The sequence below is a fragment of the Pararge aegeria genome, chromosome 18 (genome assembly GCF_905163445.1).
Source record: "Pararge aegeria chromosome 18, ilParAegt1.1, whole genome shotgun sequence".
NCBI lineage: Eukaryota > Metazoa > Arthropoda > Insecta > Lepidoptera > Nymphalidae > Pararge > Pararge aegeria.
The window spans coordinates 1461601-1483880 of record NC_053197.1 but is presented as its reverse complement, the minus strand read 5'-3'; the positions used below and the strand labels follow the sequence as shown (position 1 = coordinate 1483880).

General features: G+C 36.8%; 1 protein-coding gene across 3 annotated transcripts; it reads left to right on the top strand.

Moving 5' to 3' along the window:
* Positions 1–444: 444 nt before the first annotated feature.
* LOC120631425 (fumarate hydratase, mitochondrial-like) lies at positions 445–21265 on the top strand. Of its 3 annotated transcripts, XR_005659059.1 has the most exons (11): positions 445–626; positions 7419–7535; positions 11460–11541; positions 12304–12425; positions 14574–14806; positions 15621–15826; positions 16304–16507; positions 17327–17488; positions 18318–18448; positions 20252–20697; positions 20766–21265. XR_005659059.1 is itself a non-coding variant. In XM_039901004.1 (10 exons), the coding sequence occupies exons 1-10, from the start codon at positions 513–515 to the stop codon at positions 20381–20383; spliced, it is 1503 nt and encodes a 500-aa protein (XP_039756938.1). In that variant the 5' UTR covers positions 445–512; the 3' UTR covers positions 20384–21265. The 3 variants fall into 3 exon arrangements, 2 of the variants coding, with proteins under 2 accessions (XP_039756938.1, XP_039756939.1); XM_039901004.1 differs by having other exon boundaries at positions 20252–21265; XM_039901005.1 differs by lacking the exon at positions 445–626 and adding an exon at positions 4389–4706 and having other exon boundaries at positions 20252–21265.
* The last annotated feature ends 1015 nt before the right edge of the window (positions 21266–22280 follow it).

Below are 22280 nucleotides of genomic sequence, written 5' to 3'. Positions count from 1 at the left end.
ACTGTAAGTTATTAATAATCAATCTAATCCTAAATTGTTTGCGGTCCTTTTTTTGTTGCGCGAAAGATCAGCCTGACTGTTGAGTGCAAAAATGCAGTCAGAATTCTTGGTACCATTTCCTGCACACATAACCATTACAATAATGATTACTTTTCTTATAAATTGTATTGTATTATAAATAAATAATTGTATGTGTATACATTTTTTTTAATCTTCATAATAATGTAGTTATGGTAGAATAGGTAGGATAGATTTTCGAACTGAACATTTTGTATTGGATTGATCTTTTCTTATTATAGTATAATATCCTGATCGCTTCTTATATGAAACCATAGACCAAAAACATGACAACAGATTCACAGAACAAAATATACCTGTCAGGTGTCACAAAAATATTAAGGTTTAAAAATATTAAATCTTACAGATCTGTCAAAAAGACAGATCCTATTCCTATCGTATTGAAAATAAAAAGGAATAAAGTTTATATTTTATTCTATTTTAAAACTATAAATATGGCCACAACCATGTTTAAAATTTCCTCTGCTGTAGTCAATTCTTCCAAGAATTACCGCATAGTTGTTGGACTCGTAAATAAGGGCCATTTCTCCACTACAAATGTCACGAAGGTAAGTTGCATAACTGATATTCCGTTTCCTGCAAAGAAATTAAACTAGATAAATGTTGGTACAGTTCCATAGGCGGTTTCATAAAATAGGTTGCGTTGCATTGCATTTTCATATAAAACCGAAAGAATTCTAGTTTTTCTAATAAAAATAACGTTAATAAATGCCGGCTTTTCATTACAACCAATCGAGACTAACACAAAATAAGATAAAGATTAAATTTCACTAGGAATTCAGTCTTAAACGCATAATATTTATATTTAATTATATATCACCAAAGTATATCACATAACTAATATCTGACAATAATGATGTATTTTCTTTTTTTATTTAATTCCTGCACGTAAACTAAGGTTAAAACCTCCATGATTTTGTGTTCACATTGTCAGAAAAATGGATGAATTCAGAAGATTTTTTTTGTAAGTATATTATAACAAGTTACATAGAAGACAAACCACTTCTCATTAGGGATTTTATCTTCTATACTATATACTCAATATAATATTTATTGATATGTAATTTAATGGCCTTATTAAACTATTCCAACTTTTGCCACATTAATAAACGATGCCTCAAGATTATCTAGTTTAAACTTACAGGTTGGATTTTTATGCTTCCCCAATACTGAGCTCAGATGACTGTACGGGGTATGTACCCCAATATAATATGTCAGTTGCCTGAAATGGGTAATAAAATCTCATAAATTAAGACAAAATGTTGATTACAAATTACTGATATAGAAAAGTGTAAATAATGTTTAAATCATAAATCAAAAAATTTCTTTCTTTTATGTGGTTTCCACTACAAAATATGTATAGTTTCTCCCAAAATATCTTACTATTTATTTTAGGTAATTTGGTTAGGAGGTGGGTTAGTTGGTGGTAGTTCTTCTGTAATAACATTACAAAAAGATTTCATAGAAATCCAATTAAATTCAAATATTTCATGATTGAAAAGATTCCTAGTTTCTTAAATTGAAGACTTGGTTGTTAAGCAGTATTTTCACACATATTTCTTAGTTCTTAACTAGTTAAAAACCTTTACAATAAACTTTTTTTACTAATATGTTAGTCTGTGATATAAATCTTGGATGTAACAATCAACTAATATCCTCACTTCCTCAACTGTTTAAGGCTAAACACATTATAAAAATGTAGATTTGGATCCTACTAATTTCTCTTGTACCTTCTTTATCACTTCAACCTATTGATGTCCACTGATTGGCTGGATATAGGTCTTTTGTGGGGAGTTCTAAAAACCATGGTACTGGGCACTTCAGGTGTCCCAGCGGAGTCAAACTCAAAGTTAAAAATAGGCCCATAGGTGGCACTTTTGATGCGTACATGAGAATTACACGGTAGTGAGATGATGGCGGTAACCATATTCGTAATCTTAAAACTAAAGCTACAAGGGTTCCAAACGCGTCCTGGTCTAAGAAGAGGCCCACAACAAACTTAGCCAGGTGTTTTTTTTTGCAGCTGTCTGTCCTCGCTGGAGGTTAACTAACGCTGCATTTGCCTGTATGCCCCTCAATCACGTAAGGATCCCAACAACCATAGGATCTCCAATCTGTCCCCCCATTACCACTTTAGTTTTCCAACTTGATTAGCTATTTTAATGACTCCAGTTCTTCTATGAATCTCCTCATTTCTTGTTCCTAATAGAAAAATATTTGTCTAGTACTATTTATTGGCTAAAACAAGAACCTATGACATCTGAAATAAGTTTATTAACAATTTCAGTTAGATGTAAGTTTTAATGTATACATTTAATTATAGATTTCTTTGTATATAAAAGCTATATATATAGCTATAGCTATAAGCTGATATATGGGTTTATATGCCTCTAATAAAAAACTTTTATTATTATTATATATATAACTATTATTATTATTATATTATATATAAATTTAAAAAAATCTTGTTTTTAACAATTGAGCCAAGCCATTGGAGCCGAGCAGCAGAAACAACTAATGACAAGATTGCTTGGAAGCAGGTTACTTGAAACCAGCCCACTCTGCTTTCATCTCTTACAGGATAGATAAATGATTGTTAAACTATAAAATAATTTTGGAAAAGAGCAATTGCTGAGTGTCTTGTAGGCTTCTTCTTAGTTGAATCTGCTTTCCTTACTGTTGGTAGTCACTACAAACAGACAAACTTGACGTTTCACAAATGCTATTACTACCTATTTGAAACCTACTTAATGTAATAATCGAATGGGGCGGTAGCCTAGTATGTAGAACTTTTGTTTCACTTTTGGGGGACCAATTTCGATCCCCGGCACGCATCCTAACCTTTCAATGTTATGTGAGTTTTTAATGTAAGAAATGAAATGTCACATTCTTTAATGAGTAAGGAAAAAACCATAATCGAAGTAAGACACGTTTTTTACCATTAGAAGCATTTTGTACACTATAAATAGGTCTCTAATTATAATATTCAAAACAGTTCTTTGATAACATCCGTTATCAATTAACCATACATTTAACCACTAAAGAACGTAGTTACCTAAACAGTTACCAGTTCACACACTCAACGATGCGACCGCGCGTCTGTAAGGGCCCCACACACGGTACGGTCCGTCGCGTCGCGTCGCTTCCATTTAAATCAACCTATTTAACGCGCCAGCCCATTTAACTAAGGAGATATAGTATAATAGTGTAGGTGCATTTATATTTTTTAACAGCCATTGTAAAAAAAGGAATGCATTGCAAGGAGCATTGATTTAATGTGTTTCTATTGTAAGCTCACTGCCACAGAATTCTTTGTTCTGTTCTCATTGCATCTGAGACTTAAATTGACCATACTTATTAAAGAGTATCGTTACTAAACGCTCCTGCGACAACCAATAATGTCGTCAAAGATTACTAGAATATTTATTTTATTCCGCACTAAAAGTTAGCCCTGCATTCACTGGCCTTGATGATAAGTAATGCAGTCAAGATGATAGCGGGCTTAACTGTAGCAGTTTGCAGTTTTATAAGTTCTCAGTCGATTTCTACGCGGCATTGTACATCGGAACTCTAAGTCGCTTGGCGGTGGTGTGGCAAAAACATTCTATTAGAACCAGAGCAGAGAAAATTCAGAAATTATAAATTCCCTAAATCTAAAAGACCGCAGGTAGATATTCAATGGCGTCTATTTAAAATGATATTTTATCGATCTTGCGTTTTGATCATTTTTCTAGGAACTTTTCTGAAAAATTCCGTAATGATATCATGCGGATGTCTATGAAAAGTGACAGAAAATGCTATTAATCCCTCCCTTAGAACCGAAATATGACGGTTATTCCACCAATAAAAACATTCCCACGGTGAGATGACGTCTGACAAGCCGCTCATAAAAATATGCCCAAAAAACTAGTTTGTCTTTATGTTTGAAGAATGTTGGTTAAAGACCAGAAAAAGATGTTTCAAAAATACAAATAATTCAAAATAAATTTATACTTATGAAACGTCAAGCATGTATGTTTGCATTTCCTGTACCGGTCCGGAAAGTTTAGAAAGCACGAATTGACCGAGAAGAAGAGTTGGCAGGAAACTCAGCTCTTTTCGATCGTTGCATTCTTCGTTTCAGACCGTTCGAGACGTGTTCGAGAACAATTCTTGAACACGTCTCGAACGATCGAAGTTAAACGTCTGATCGTCCTATGTATAAAGCCCTCAATCTGTAGGTATCTAATAAAATCGCTATACCTACTTATATCGTATTCATATAGCTACCCATACCCCGAGTTAGTCTCAGTCAGTACTTTGGAGGGGACTCCAGACGGTCGCAATCCACACGTTTCTAAATACGTTGTCAAACTTGTTTCGTCGCTCATTTTAATTGTATCTGATGTTTAGTTTAGACGTTTAAAACGTTTTAAAAATTTGCAAGTTTATTTAATGGTACTGGCTGAATAAAATTTACGTAGAATTACGTTCAAATTGTCAGTGATTGCTGTCAGCTATCAACATTTTGTGATACGACAAAAAAATTTATAAAATTAATTTGTGGTTAGTTTCGTGTTAAATTTTATTTGTGTGCGGCAATGGCGTGTACAATATGTTTGAACAACGATGATAAACCGGTAAAAATGGTGAGTTTAAAGTTTAATCTGATAAATATTATTCAAAAACTGATCTCTCGTCTTTGTACCTACGTACAACCTATGTACAACAGTATAACAGGTGTCATAACTAATAATGATTTCCACCGACCTCCAAAAGTAGGAGGTTATCAAATCAACGTAAATGTTTTTTTTTTGGCAATGATAAAGTCAATGTCAAACTTTATTTATTAACGTACGTACGTAAATATACATACACATTTTACACTGTAGTAAGATGATTCGTTATACATATTCGTAGACTTAATGTTGACTTCACAATGAATAATTGTAAAGTCAACATATCCTGAGGATGTGATACTTGCGTAGAAGGTATATTGCCGAAGAACTGTTTGGTGTGGAGTATAAGGATTGAAGAAATTAGAAATTGCACCATACAGATTCTCCTGCTGTTAGCGGAGTATAGCAAATTAAACTTAATTTTCACAATATCTACCTTTTATTAATTTGTAACTATTTGTAAGCTCAATACTTGAATAATATTGGACGCCGGAAATGGCAAACCGTGAGCGATTTTCTAGCTCAAAAGACCATTAGATGTATACAGTTTATGAAATAAATTAATTAATGATCATCTTGATATTTGGCATAGCGTTAGTTGAAAGGACGGAGAGTAACATAGGCCTTGTATCCCAAGAGATTAAAGGTTGTAAAATACCGCAATGAACGCGAACGTGACCGAGACCGAGCAACTAGTAGATACTAGCTGAACCGTGCAATTTCGTTGCACCAAATCGGTTATTACCGGAAAACACAAATAAAATATCATTTTCTAAAAACGAATCCTAGCTAGATCGATTTATCGCCCCCGAAACCCCCTGTATACTAAATTTCATGAAAATCGTTGGAGCCGATTCCGAGATTCCAATTGTATATATACAAGAATTGCTCGATTAAAGATATAAGATATACTCATTTAATAGATAGATATATATATAAGGGAACTACAGAACCCGCTCCACAAATACGATTTTAGCTAGCACTTGGCCGGTTTCCTTTCGTCATATTATACCCTCTTATTATATCTACCCTCTTTTATATTTGAGTCTAACAATCCGCACTGAGCCAGTGTGGTGGACTACGGCCTTAATCCCTTCTCATTGTGGGAGGAGACCCGTGCTCTGTAGTGGGCCGGTAATGTGTTGATGTGATTATATTTACAACGTGGAATATTCAACAGACTGCACTATATAGACGCAATGTAAAAATAAAAATTATTTTCCCATCGCTTCCGTTTGAAGAGGATTGAAATAGCAAGTCGTATGGTTTCCTTTAACATGTTTTTCGTTTTCCGTTGAAACCAAGTGATGTTTAATTGCTAAAATCAAAAACGCACATAACTCCGAAAAGGTGTGCCCGGGATTGAACTCGGTCCCACCGAAAGGGAGGTGGGGGTTTTACCATTAGGCGACCACAGTTTAGTACCTCTATGTATTAATTATTGACAAAATCTGGAGATGCCAGAAAAAACTTATGGATGCAAAAGTTTTTAATTATTTGTAATGTTTTAAATTTTTAAATGAAAACTAGGCCAAAGCGCATAAATCTAGATTTTTCAGGCTTTGTTAATTAACGAAGCCAATCAATTAAAGTGGCATTACGTTGGAATAGTTTTGAAGTGTTTTTTACGCGATGAAATTTGAAATTCGCTGCACGGCTAGCATGGGCAGGAGACAATTATCTCCCCGGGGAAAGGATAAAATGTATCTTCTCCCATAGCTGTATCAACTCTCAGAGCACTGGCGCACAAGTGGAAATAAAATGCAAGTATATATATTATATATGTGTAATAATTAAAGGGGGTAAACTTTTAGTCCTTCTTCTTTAGCACGGCAACATGGAATGGGTGGGCACGTTAATTTTATCCCTTGTCAGTCGATATAATCGGGGGATATATATTTTGTCTCCTGCCTGCCCTGCTATCAGTTGAAATTGATAAAACGCTGCATGACTTCCGACGTTATGCCACGTCTATAAACCAGCCCCACGGAGAATATATCGTTTCAGCTACATAATATAAAAAGACTCTGAATAATAATTGCGTAATTTATTACTATGTACTCACTCGTCACCACATGACGAAATAATTAAACAAGATACTGTAAACATACTTTGAGATAATGATTAAATGTCTACAATATATTAGTGAATGTAAAGAAGCTGCGAGATGTATAACTTGTTTGCACAGTAATCGAGAAAGAAATGAGAGTCTTAATTGTTATTATGTGTTATTATCATCTAGAAGAGTAATCATCAACATCTAGAAGATTGATGGTCATTATCATCTCAATTGTAGGACGTCCACAGCTGGATGTAAGATTTCATCATACATGATTTGCGCCGCTGGTATCCAGCTACTCCGCGACAGTTTTATGTCGTCATTTTTTTCTGTGTTGATGTTGTAAGCAACTTATTACGTACAACATCAATACAGGACCTACAGTCCACTCTCCGTACAGTCCACTCTCCCTACCTAATGGTAGCACAGAGGACGCTGCTGTCCTATCTCTTGATCGGGAACAGGAGCGGTGGTGACGACTGTATTCTGAACTGCGCTGACGACACGATACTACATAATATAAGCTACTTTATACAGCTCAAGATGGGATAACTCAAATTATTTGTTATTATTGTAAAAATTAAATTAATGTAGATTTTAATTATTTTTTTAAATCTTTACAGAGAAAGGAACGTGACACGTTTGGCGAGCTGGACGTGCCAGATGACAAGCTATATGGCGCCCAGACCGTACGCTCCGTCATGAACTTCCCCATCGGCGGCATTGAAGAACGAATGCCGGTAAGGTATCAACAATAACAATAGTAGTAAAGCGTTCTTTGACGAGCTCGTCCGGGATAGTACTACTGACGCGTTTATTTCCTATTTCCGGTAGGGGAAATTAGGGAATTTATAATTTCTCAATTTTCTCTGATCTGGTCCTGGGTGGCTTTGGCTGTGGCTAGTTACCACCCTGCAGACAAAGACGTGCCGCTAAGTGATTGAATGTTCCGGTGCGATGTCGCGTAGAAATCAACTATGGGTATGACTACCATACTTCCTGACAAACGCCCGCAGTGGCAGGGTATGCAGATGATATCAATTGAAGAAAATCTGCAGTACGAATTATAAAAAACTTAAGGATAGGCATTGTAAGAGTTCTAAAAAGTATTTATAACTCGCACTGGATACTTTCTTCATTTTATATCATCTGCATACCCTGTGTATACCCTCTATGCACGCCACTGTTAGTCCGCTACCATCTTGGACTGCATCATTATTTACTACAAGGTAAGACTGCAGACAAGGGCTAACTTGTAGTGGAACTAAAAAAAAGACGCGTGGGAGGTATACCTTTTCAAACAAAAAATAATTTTCCAAGCCTGTTAATACATCACAAAGTTCTGAAGTAGCAAAAATAAAAAAAAACAACCGAGAATCGCCTCCTTTGTTCGAAGTCGGTTATAAATAGCATGCTACTCGCCGCTTGCATATTGTTTTTGCTTATCAACTTCTTAGATTTTCTTATCGCAAATTATTTTCTTGCAATATTTTTTCTCGTTTATATTTTTGTTTATGAGGTGGGATGTAGTACAAACGTACATGTTTGTAGTCTCCGTGCCTTGGAAAGCACTTTGTTACAAAGTACTTATAAGACAATTAAAAAAATAAATAGATTAATGTAATCGGTAATGCCGTTCTCAAGTTATAGCGTGACCAAATGAAATAAGGGTTTCGTGTTTATATATATTGATATGTATTATTAATCATTAAATCCCTCTAACCAGCATTCAAGCAGGGTGGTGGGTCTACACTCTAAAAAGCTCTCTCCTATAAAAGAGGCCTGTGTACTGGGATTTTAATAGGATCATATATAAATGTGTTTGTACCAACGGTTCCCGTCGACCATGGAAACTTCTTTATTTCATCATCATCATCATACACCTAGAACCCATTACGGGCCCACTACAGGGCACGGTTCTCCTCCCACAAGGAGAAGGGGTTAAGGCCGTGGTCCACCACGCTGGCTCAGTGTGGATTGGTGGACTCCACATACATTAAAGCACATTATGTACAACTCTCAGGCATTCAGGTTTCGTCACCATGTTTTCCTTTACCGTTGAAGCTAGTGATATTATAATTACTTAAAACGCACATAACTTAGAAAACGGTGGTAAAGTGACGTGCTGGGATTCGAACTCGGCCCCCGTAAGCGAAGTCGAACTCCTACCCACTGCGGTATCACCGCTTCTTTTTTACTTTCGAGTAAATTTCTACACCTTGTCCCGCACGCATAGGTTGTTGCATGTAAGTTGCATTATTTCGGACACACAGACCGACTGATTATCAGATGGACACTCTTTCTAGAACCCCAAGGTATCTTTAATAGAACCCCAAGGAAAACAAACGCCTGGCCTACGGCTCGAGCTTACTTACACTCCTCCATATAATTTGTAGGTACTATTTGTCTAGAGCTTTTTATAAAGATCCACAGACGTTTCTGATAGTAAAATTCTGAGAATAAGGATTAGGTTAAGAATAATGACTGATTGTGTTTTGTTTAATAATGATATGTAAGTACATTGCCCATGTCGTAAACTGTAGAATCACATGGCTACAATTTATTATACCGTTTAGCATTGTGTACCGTGTCAAGGTTTGCAAGTTCATTAAATAGAAAACTACGTTCACAGAGCTAATATTTACAGTAGGAATTATTTAGAAGCAAATATCATCTACACAGGTTCTTACATGTATAGGTACTCTTTAATTATATAAAGAGTAAATATTTATTTCGTGTAGATAACTCCTGTAACTTCAATACCGATTTTATTATTATTTTATTCACATATCATAGACTATGTTTAATACCATTAAAATCAGTGGCGTGCATAGAGGGTACGCACAGGTTATGCAGATGATGTAAAATGAAGAAAATCTCAAGTACGAGTTATAAATACTTAACTCTTTTTATAACTCTTACAATGCCTATACTCAAGTTCTTTATAACTCGTACTGGAGATATTCCTCATTTTATATCATTTGCATATCCTCTCCCTACCCTCTATTCACGCCACTAAGTAAAATAAAATGTTTTCCCATAGTTTATCTGCGATCAGTCATAAATAGGTACGTATAAGAAAATATGTTGAAAATATGCTATAAGATTTCCGCCTGAAATGACTTTTAGTGCATGCCTAAAGATGGCACTTTATCTACATGTGCTCACTAAGCATATATATTTTCATAATACATATTTTCCGTCATACGTCGTATTATATAATACAGAAATATTGGGCCTTTATAGAAAATTATATATTATAAATGAGCCTCAATAACATAAAGTATCTAACTAATTAGATTTTTCAAATCTTCATTTTTAGGCATATAATATTAATATTTACAGATTTGTTACATAAAATTCAATATTCCTTTAAAGGAAATTGCGTACAATTCAACAATAACCTACCCATCTTTAACTACTCCAATCTTGGAGATGTCTCTTAAAATGTTCAAAGTAATCGTAAGCTTATAGAAAAGTCCTATTATTTATTATAGTATAAAGTACTACATAATCGGTAAAAAAAGTTTGGGTGTGAATTATTGCTTTAATCAGGTTGCTTTTCTAATAATTTTAAAAGACAATGTGAGATGGTGATAACAAAAAAAAAACACCCGGCTAAGTTTGTTGTATGCTTCTTCTTAGACCAGGCGCGTTCAAAACCCTCGTAGCTTTAGTTTTAAGTTTACGAATATGGTTATCGCCATCATCCCACTATCGTGTACACATTTCTCGTGTGATGTACCTACGCATCAAAAGTGCCACCTATGGGCCTACTTTAATAAGGATATTTTTGACTTTGACTTTGACTTGACTTTATGCAGCCAACCTGTTAGTTTCCTCCACTCTTTATCATTATCCTCCGATTTAAACGGAAGTTAGTATCAATAAGCCAATAACTTATACAGCTATGGTACTAAGAGATAAAACTGACTTTCGAGTCATTGTTGCCGCTTTTCTGCAACTGTATTAAAAAGTAAATTAAAAAAAATGGTGTAAACGTTCCACAAAAACTTAACTTTCTCTACTATCGCGGTTTTATTACGTGATGGAATGAATGGATTTTGCTCTGTAGCGCAAAAGATTAATAATAGTGCAATCTGTGTACCGTAGAAAGTGTTCTGATATTCTATTATTTTATAGCCTAGTGCAGTCGTTTCCAACGTTATTAAGCCAGCAACGCACTTACAAGTTAAGAAATTTGCGCCCTAACCTAGCTAGTTAAAATAGGTAGGCACTTGTTAGTTTGGCAGATACGCGCAAAAAATAAAACATCCTCAGTATGAAAATAATAAAACCAACCGAAGAATTAAGAAAGATTTTTTAAGTACGGGGGCCTCGCCACGCGGTCCACCTCTGTACTTTCTACGGCGCCCCAGGGCTCGCGCGTCGCCAACGTTGGGAAGCCTTGAGTTATGTCTTCAACCCGATAGTTTGTTGGGAAGCTTCGCTTACAAGAACATACTAATAATAGCGTGCAAAACTTCCATAAATAAAAGATATTTTGGATAATCCACATGCTAGTATATATTATAACCAAATTATTGTTTTTTTTTTTTTACTATTTTTAAATCACTCTTTAGTCTTGACACTAAAAATGAGTGAAATGGTTGTTTAAGTACATTACATAAGACAAGTAATAGTTGTATTTAATTTATTTCCAGTATCCAGTCATCGTAGCCATGGGCATCCTTAAAAAAGCGGCTGCTAAAGTTAACATTGAATTCGGCCTGGACAAAAAGCTCGGTGAGTAAGTACATATTATATGAAAAAATAAACGTTCAAAAAAAGGATCGGAAGATACAAAATATTATAAAAACAGGAGGGTAAAAAAACACTTAATAATCAAAATGTACGTTTCAGTAAAGACCAAAAGTGATACCACGGAACGGCAGCGATATTGTCTGTGGTAGTTATTTGTACACTCTTTGGGTACACAGCGTATAAATGACGGAATGGCAGCGACATTGTCGGTCGTAGTGTTTGTACACTCTTTGGGTATACAAATAAAAATCGAAATATTACTTCACAGGCTTTAGAGGTATATCAGTTACTGTCTCTGAGACTTATCTGTGAAACCGAAACGCTAATCGTTTTTGACTATAGTAGACATAGTTTTTACTGAATAGAATCACCTACGCAAAATTAAAATCGAGTGACTACTGTCACTTATTTAATATAAAGGGTCGCATGCGTAGGTACTTGGCGCGTGTCGGTCTTTTAACTTAAATAGGGTTGTCAATAACTTAAAACTTTGTATTTTTCGAATTAGTCTATGTGGAAAAATAAATATGCTTCTTTTCATTTAATAATTTGACAGGGGGATTCCTTATGAAATATACTTATGCACCCTTTAACAGTATTTCGTTATTCGGTTACACGTTGTATATGTTGACAACTTAACTTCTTTTCGCTATGAGGAACTTCATAGATTAACTAATAGTTGCAGGTTTTTGTACTGCACTTTGGAATTCTCGGCATCTTAAAGACAGTTGATATTGTTTCCAGCGGACGCGATCATGCAGGCGTGCGATGACGTCATCTCCGGGAAACTGTACAGGGAGGGTCACTTTCCCCTGGTCATCTGGCAGACCGGTTCCGGTACTCAGTCCAACATGAACACCAATGAGGTAGGACACTTTTTAGTATTTAGGCCATTTATAATTTCAGATTTTTCTCTGGTCTGGTCTGGTAGGAGGCTTCGGCCTTGGCTTGTCACTAACCTAACGACAAAGTCGTGCCGCTAAGCGATTCAGTGTTCCGGTGCGATGTCATGTAGATACCGAAATAAAGGGTGGAATTTTTCAGGACATGCTCCTTGCATGCCCAGTTCAGTGCTGCTCTGTTTATAGACGATGATTTTCTACTTACCATCAGGTCTTGGCACACCTGATGTTTTGATCCGCCTATTATTTCTATAAAAGTAAGAAATGAATGAATGAATGAATGTTTATATCTTTCTGTGATTGATAAATGAATGAGTACACCATTCTTACGTTCCCGATTGCACCAGGAGACAAAACGTCTTTTTTGGCTCTCATGATCAAATAACGACTCAATATCACTTGCCTCAACGGTAGAGGAAAACATCGCGAGGAAACCAGCGTGCCTGAGATTTCTCCACAATGTTTTTGAATGTGTGTGGGGTCCACCAATCCGCACTTGGCCAGCGTGGTGGACTACGGCCTGAACCCATCTCACTTTCGGGGAAAATCTGTGTCCTGTAATGGCCCAGTAATAGGTTCAGAAGGATGACTCATAACTGTTATCGCTTTCGGAAAGTTTCGCAAATGTACATGAGATTATACCCCCATATATTATACAAAATACTAGCAATAAACAGTGATAATTTCAATTAATTCCACATTAATACCCGCATACCGTCATTGTTTTTACTTTATATCACTGCGATAAATTTTACAATGAGGGTAGATCTATGTTATTTAATTAAATTATTGAACAGTGCCTGTATATGATTTCAAAACTCTCTTACTGCTCGCTCATTTTTAATTGAATTTTATAGGGGTGTTATATTAAACCGGTATGGGTTTAATATAACTAATCGTTTTCTACGTGACATCGTACTGGAAATCTAAATCGCTTAGTGGCACGCCTTTGTCGTTCAAAATTCAAAATTCAAAAAAAAACATTTATTTCAAGTAGGCCTAATATAAGCACTTTTGAACCGTCAAGTCTGTCTGTTTGTATTGACACTACCACCGGTTCGGAAGACAGATTCTACCGAGAAGAAGCCGGCAAGAAACTGAGCAGTTGCTCTTTTCCCACATCAACACTATACATTTTACATTTTAACATTCATTTTTCTATCTTGTGAGAGCTGAAAGCGGAGCCGGATGTTTCCAAGCAACCTTGTCGTTAGGGTGGTAGCTAGCCATGGCCGAATCCTGCCACCGGATCAGACCAGAGCTAACTCATAAATTATTATTCACCACTGCCGGGAATCGAACTCTTGACCTCCCACTTAAAGCCGCAACTTGCACCGCTGCGCCAGTGGGGTCCTCAACAACTTCAACAAACAAAAAAAAAGATCTAGGTTAGTAAAGAGTTTTCCTTCGTACAACAGTGACCGAGTTATTATGGCGTATGTCTAGGTGTATAAATAGTTTGGTGTATAAGAACCACTCTATATCGAATGTCAGCGGTGCGGTGCGGCGGGGGCGTTTTTTTCATATTGTATACTTTGAGGAGACCCGTGTCCTCAGTGGCGTGCACAGGGTTTTTGACCAGAGTATGCATAAAGAAGGAAGATTCCATAAAATGGATAAATCAATGGATAAATGTATGGAGTTACACAAAAATTTTAGGGTAGGCAGAGCTTTTTTTAGTTTTGGTATACCCCCTTTAGAGAGGGGAGTCCAACATAACCTCGGTTCTGACCAAGGGTCGGAGGTAGCAATAAAGCTGTACCACCACGCCAAAAAATAAAAAATAAAAGGGTAAGCAGAGTTTTATGCATGTATGAAGTGCACGGCACTGTGTGTCATATTTTTTATACAGAGAAAATGCCTGACGCATACCACTTCGTTGGGGGAAACCGGGTAGTTATGTGCGACTTGCACCCACTAAAAACTCTGTGTATCCCTCGATAGACCTTCAAGTGGGAGCACTTGCGTATTCACCGCACTCTCGCCATGGTTTTAACCCCCCAATGCATGGCGGGTTTCGTTGTCAATGGCCTGCCGAATCCTCCAGAGAGTGCTGTAGTGGGATCGTTTCACCTGAAACGAGTAACTATTCTATTTCATGTTTATTTCTAGGTAATATCCAATCGGGCGATCCAAATCCTCGGAGGTAAGCTTGGCAGCAAGGATCCAGTTCATCCGAACGACCACGTGAACAAATCGCAGAGCTCCAACGACACTTTCCCGACCGCAATGCACATCGCCGTCGGCATGGAGTTGAGAGACCGTCTCATGCCGGGCCTCGTGGCGCTGAGAGACACGCTGGATGCCAAGTCTAAGGAGTTCGACAAGATCATCAAGATTGGGAGGTGGGTCTTTGGAAACTTTTTTTTTTATACAACGTGTAACGGAATTCCAAGGTGTTGGAGTGGCAACCCTGCACCGGTGAACGCAGCGTTGGTCGACCCCCAACCAGGTGGACAGACGACATCAAACAAGTCGCGGAGAACCGCTGGACGTAAGCTGCTCAGAATCGTGGAGTCTGGAACGTTCTACAGAAGTCCTATTTCCAGCAGTGGACGTAAATCTGTTGAATAAGATGATGATGAAGATGGACGGAATTACGAAGTAATGTTGAGGTTGCATAGGTATATTTCATAAGGAATCACGTTGTAAAAATATTAAACCAATAGAAGCATAATATTTATATTTCCGTAAAAACTAATTCAAAACGTTCTAAATTTTTACTTGTGACAACCCTATTGAAGATAAAAGACCGACACGCTCATAGTACCTAAGCTTTGACAGCCGATTGGCGCAGTGGACAGCGACCCTGCTTTCTAAGTCCAAGGGCGTGGGTTCGATTCACACAGCTGGAAATGTTTTTCAGTGTCTTGGTGTTTACCTGTATTTTATATGTATTTATGTATATTATTCATCAGCTGTCTGAGTAAGTACCCATAACACAAGCTATGCTTACTTTGGGTAGTATGTTTATTTATTAAAATTTATTTAAAGTGACAGACGTCACATGATTTTAAAGGCTGTATCTGATTTCAGTGGCTAACTCAAAAACTATTAGGTTTTCGGTATCACAGATATATCTCAGAGACACTAAATAATGTACCTCCAAAGCCTGTGAAGTATTATTTTGGCTTTCATTTACACGTTGTATATTTCCAGAACTCACTTAATGGACGCCGTACCGCTGACCCTGGGCCAAGAGTTCAGCGGGTACGCGGCGCAACTGACGTACGGCATTGAGCGTGTTTGCACCACTCTGCCAAGGCTGCACTACTTGGCTCTTGGCGGCACCGCGGTGGGTACTGGACTCAACACTCGCAAGGGTTTCGCGGAGAAATGCGCGAAGGAGATCGCTACTCTCACTGGTGAGTGTTCATAGTGTAGATTATAATAGAATTCAATTGCTCACTGTTTACACATAGAAAGACAGTTGACAAGGCCTGGAAAATAATTCAAAACTATAACAATATGCACATACTCGGGCGTACAATAGTATTATTAAACACTTATAAAAGTCGAAGCATAATCAAAAAGTCTTAAAATTGTAAACAATCTTTTCATCAAATATTGGATTCGACCTTGCTTTCTGAGTCCAAGGCCGTGGGCTCGATTTCCACAACTTGAAATTAGTGTGATGAACATGAATGTTTTTGGGTGACTTGTTGTTTATCTTTATATTATAAGTATATAAATATTTAGTTCATAAAAATATTCATCAGTCAACACATAACACAAGCTTTGCTTACTTTGGGGCTAGATGGCGATGTGTGTTTTGTCGTATTAAATTTTTTTTTTGGTACTTGCTCATATAATATTTGTTTTATGCCAATTTCAATGTCCAGGGATACCATTCGAGACAGCGCCCAACAAGTTCGAAGCTTTAGCCAGTCACGATGCGATGGTGGAGGTTTCCGGGGCCCTGAACACAATCGCCTGTTCCCTGATGAAGATAGCTAACGACATCCGACTCCTGGCTTCGGGACCACGCTGCGGCCTGGGTGAGCTGATGCTGCCGGAGAACGAACCTGGATCCTCCATCATGCCTGGTGAGTTCAGGTCCATCTCAATTGCAGAAGTTGGTGTTTGGGTCTTCACTCTGTTCTAGTAATAACATTCGATGGCTATCGAATAAATCAGATGCAAAAGTAAAATCAAGTTAGTCCTGTCACTTTATTACGTACGCGTCGCGTAGCGTACTTTGCGCGTGTCGGTCTTTCATCGTCATTAGGGTTGTCATAAGTAAACACTTAGAATGTTTTGAATTAGTTTGTATGGAAACATAAATATGCTTCTTTCGATTTTATATTATTACAGGGTGGATTCCTTATGAAATATTTGTATGCATCCTTCAACATTCTTTCTTAATTCCGTTCAATTCAATTCAATTCAATTTTATTTATTTGCTGATACAGGTAAATAGGTGTTACAGGAAAAAAAAAATATATGCAGATCTTAACTGAACCACGCCAAATTGGCATGCAAATTGTTTTAAGGGTAGTGTTTAAAATTTTAATTTGTTACTACTAGGTACAATTAAAATATTGGCAATTACAATGTTTATAATAACACAAATACAATTAATAAATAATAAATTACAATTAAGTTTATATGGGCACATGTCAAAGAAATACAAATAAATTAATAATCACTAAAAAATGTCATTTTAAATATTCATCAATAGTATAAAAAGAATGTCTATTTAAATATTGAAATAACTTATCTTTTAAACCGTTACAAGTTGTATGGAATTATCGATTTCTTATTTAAATTTAAGAGAGGCCTTTGTCCAGCAGTGGATGCATGTTGGCTGATGATGATGAAGATGGGAATGATGATGATTTTAAATTGGTGATACTTGTTTCCAGGCAAAGTGAACCCGACCCAGTGCGAGTCGCTCACCATGATCGCTGCACAGGTGATGGGCAACCACGTGGCCTGCACAGTGGGTGGCAGCAACGGTCACTTCGAGCTGAACGTGTTCAAACCTATGATGGTGGCCAGCGTCCTGCGGTCCATCAGACTTATTGGTGAGTCATTCATTACCAGCTGTGGCCCGCGATATCGTTCGCTTTGAATTTTGATGTGTTATTCTCTGACATCTGCAGTACATAATGTACTAAAATATAAAGTAATAAATTATTCTTTAGGTCGTATGGCATCAGTCATCAAGTGGAACGCCACTTTATCCGTGGCATGCACTGGAATTCTTACCAGGGTATGCATACAATGGAAAGATTGCCAAACACGCCCAAAATCCTCCTACTATACGAGTTATATCAATTTTAGGGTAGGCAGTGCTTTTGTGATTGTACGAAGTGCACGCCACTGCACATATTTTATCTCTGATGAATGCACTCAATCTAGGGCATTCATCAGAGAAAAAATATGTAAGCGGCCTACCCTCGAAACAAAAAACTAAATTAATATCGAAATCCGGCCAAGTGCGTGTTGGACTCACGCACAAAGGGTTCCGTATCATTATCTGTAAAAAGGCATAAAAATCATGTCATGGGAATCCCCAAAAATTTATTTTTTTATTTTGTTTTTTTAAATAATTGTTGTTATAGCGGCAACAGAAATACGTCATCTGTGAAAATTTGAACTGTCCAATTAAAAAAAAATATATAAAAATTTTAAATACTTTGAGTTTTTGGGTCTTCACTCTGTTCTAGTAATAATATTCGATTGCGATCGAATATATCAGATTCAAAAGTAAAATCAAGTTAGCCCTGTCACTTTATTAGGTATGCGTCGCGTAGCGTACTATGTGCGTGTCGGTCTTTTATCGTCATGTCCAATTAAAAAAAGTTTAAATACTTTGAGTACGGAACCCTCAAAACCATTATATTCCTCCAGGCGACGGCTGCCAGTCGTTCAACAAGAACTGTGCGGTCGGCATCAAGGCGAACGAGGCGCAGATCAGCAAAATCATGCGCGAGTCGCTTATGCTGGTGACGGCGCTCAACCCGCACATCGGATACGATAAGGTAATCGCTACTTTTAATAGACCTCTTAAAAGGGCACGGGTTTTTATTTATTTATTTTTTAATTCACTAATTAAATACACAGCAGATTAAATTATACAGTATAAAAAAAACAAACAAAAACATAATTATAACTATTCAATTAACTTTACAATAGTTTTACCTACTAGTAATTATAATATCTTCTCATAAAATAAAAAATAAAAAAACAAAATATAGTTAAAACATGGTGCTATTACGTTTCTCACAGTACTGTGGGCAATGGTTACAAACTGTGTTCCAAGGATCCGCAAATATGTCACAGTGAGGTGATTCCGTCAGCCTTGCGAATTGGTGGACTTCACACGCCGTTGAGAACATTATAGAGAACTCTCAGGCATGCGTGTTTCGTCACGATGTTTTTCCTTTAAAGTTAAGCAATTTATATTTGAATTCATCATCATCATAGCTCTACAGCCCTGGGTGGGCCTTGGCTTGGTCGAGCACATTTCTCCATTTGAGGCGGTCAAAAGCTCTTTCCAGCTCCGAACTCTCAAAACCCTCATATCCCTCTACACTCCATAACTCCGCCGAACCCTAGGTCGTCCTCGGCCTCTACGCCCCTCCATCAACCTCTCGTGCCTTCCATGCGTTGCACATGCTCTGCCCTTATTATTAACAGTTGAATAGTTTTGACGACATTTGGTTCTTTAAAAAGTTCGTATAGTTCGTGGTTGTACAGAATGCGCCAAAAACCATTATTCTAAATAACACCAGACACTCGTCTTGACACCCTTCGTTCGATGAGCAAACTGTTTTCGTCTTTCGTCTCGATATTTGAATTGCTTTAATTAAAAAGGGCGGGCAATGGAGAGAGCTATGCTTAGAGTATCTCTACGTGATCATATCAGAAATGAGGAGATCCGTAGAAGAACTAGAGTTACCGATGTGAAGCTCAAGTCGCAGTGGGCGGGGCACATAGCTCGTAAACCGATGGACGTTGGGTTCCTAAGGTGCTGGAATGACGACCTAGCGTTGGGCGGCCCATTACGAAGAGGACGGAAGCCATCAAACCGCTGGGAGCGGCCCAGGATCGTGGATTTTGGAACTCCTTAAAAAGGATCTGTCCTGTAGTGGAAGTCAAACGGTTTAATTGATGATAAATCCTACTTTTGAGTTTTCTATTGAAATGAAACTTCTTTATCGACGTATGGAAGTAGTATGTAGTAGTAAAAATAGTAATGTAACGTTTTTCTGTGACGCGCCATTTTATAACGTTCTTCTGTTACGCGCCATCTTCATTTCTAAGTCACATTTTTCCGTTACACGCCATATTTATTTCTAATACATTCAACACGTTATGGTATTTTTTTATAGTTATTTCACCTTAACCTTCGTTTTTGATTGTAAATATCAGTGAATGTAAATAATTTTATTAAAACTAGCTATTATTAATTAATACGACTGATAATTGTAAAAAAAAAATTAAAAAAAAAGGATGCCGTAAAGAAGTTTCATTTACTACATGTGTACACTGATACAGACACATTTTTTTGTTCTTTTAATATATTTTTAGCAAATAAAAGATGATTCGATAGAATCTCACACTGATAGAATCAATTTTACTCGAAAAACAAAGAAATGCATAAAACAACTAATTTACCAACTAATCACAAGATGGCGGCGCAACGTCATTATTCGACGGTAGACGACAAAATGGCCCCAAACAAATGTGGCAATCGCCTTTTATAGGAAAATTGCACCCCCTTTGTTGCTAGGTTGGAATTGATTCCTAACAATATCCTAATGAAAAATGTCTTCTTCCAGGCCGCCCAAATCGCGAAGACTGCCCACAAAGAGGGAGGCACGCTCAAAGACACGGCCATCAAGCTAGGCATCCTAACAGCGGAACAGTTCGACCAATGGGTCAAACCTGAGGAGATGCTCGGACCTAAGTAAACTCGTGACTGCCACCTCATCCCATAACTATGTCGCAGTATTAATATTCCTAACAGTGCAGTACGACTTGTTTGCCCATGAACGTTAGCGGAGTAGGTATCACGTATACCTTCGTATATCTAGATAGATTGTCAAAAATCTGAACTAATCAGAAGCTTCCCTACCTACGTGTGTCTAGGTATATAGATAGATAGGGTTGACAAAAATCTGAACTAATCAAAAGGTTCCCTACCTACGTGTGTCTAGGTATATAGATAGATAGGGTTGACAAAAATCTGAACTAATCAAAAGGTTCCCTACCTACGTGTGTCTAGGTATATAGATAAGAGGGTTGTCAAAAATCTAAGCTAATCAGAAATCTTCCCAACCTACGTGTGTCTAGGTATATAGATAGATAGGGTTGTCAAAAATCTGAACAAATCAGAAGCTTCCCTACGTACGTATGTATGGGTTTAACAACCACACCCAGTGGCGTGCACTTGGTTTCTTACCAGGGTATGCATACAGCAGGAAAAATGCATATAACGGCAAAAATGCTCCTCTTATACCAGTTATATAGAAATTGTAGAGTAGGCAGTGCTTTTGTGCAACTATTAAGTGCACGCCACTGACCACACCCCTATCAGGTTAGCCCGCTACCTTCTTAGACTGTCGAAATTGAAAATATTTGTGATTCCTATAAAGTGTGAATATGGTAGCAATGCCATATTTAAGAATATTTAAAGTGAGAATCACTAATATCGCATTTAATGCACTTTTAGACCAGATAACGCAAATAATGGCAACTTTCACCAACAAGGCATAACTAAATAACTAGCGGACCCTCGCGACTTCGTCCGCGAATGAGTCCTTAAAAAATAGTCGTATGTCCATAAAAATGATTCCGAGATTATATATATATATAATTGGAATCTCGGAATCGGAATATATATATATATTATTCTTGTATATAAATATATATATACAAGAATTGCTCGTTTAAAGATATAAGATAAAGCATAATCTAAGGATATTCTTAGACAAACATCTACGTAACACCCGTAATTACCATACGTCCCGCAAGTATGTAGAATAAAAAAAAAAACATCCCTACGAACGCATGCTAACTAGGATTGCGCTCGCCGACGCCCGTTCTATGTCAACCGTCAACATTGTTAGCAATACTAATACGTCGACACTGTCACTGTCTCTTAATATAATAGCTATTTACGACGTTTCATAGAATGTTTAATAGTTTGTTTGTTTTTGCTGCCTTTACTCGAGAAATGTACACAGCCTTCTATATTCATTCTACATATGAATTAAGTATGATATAACAATCTACAATTAATTCTCTCCTATTTATTTTTTTAGTCCTTTGTAGATTTTGAAAGAGCTCCCTGGTTTATGTCGATGTAGAAAGTTCACCGGATGAATCTACAAAATGTACACAGCGTGTGGCTCTCAAACACTCACTATTGTTTTAGAAAACCCGTCTTTATATCTTTTTGATGTAATTTACTTTTTAAAATCTCTACTCTAATCTTTGCAATGGGAGAAGCAAAAAGCATTAATTGACATTGTTTTTTAAATATTTAGTTTGTTCAAAAAGAATGATTGATTATCAATCACCTAGACAAAACTGTAATTGTGCAAAAACTATGCAATCTTTGCTTTATATACTAAATACAGTAATACATTAATTGGAGACGTGGGCAATATAACTGGATGTGGTTTTATAGTCTCAGATAATAATTATGTTTACTATCAAAGCAGCATGATGTAAAAAGTGTGAGCTCAACTTCAATACCTATATTACACTTTTTTTTCGTTTCTAAATAACATTCATATTTAGAAACGAAAAAAATGTGTAATAGATTGTTTTTTTACATAGATCATATTTTAACATTGTATTGTC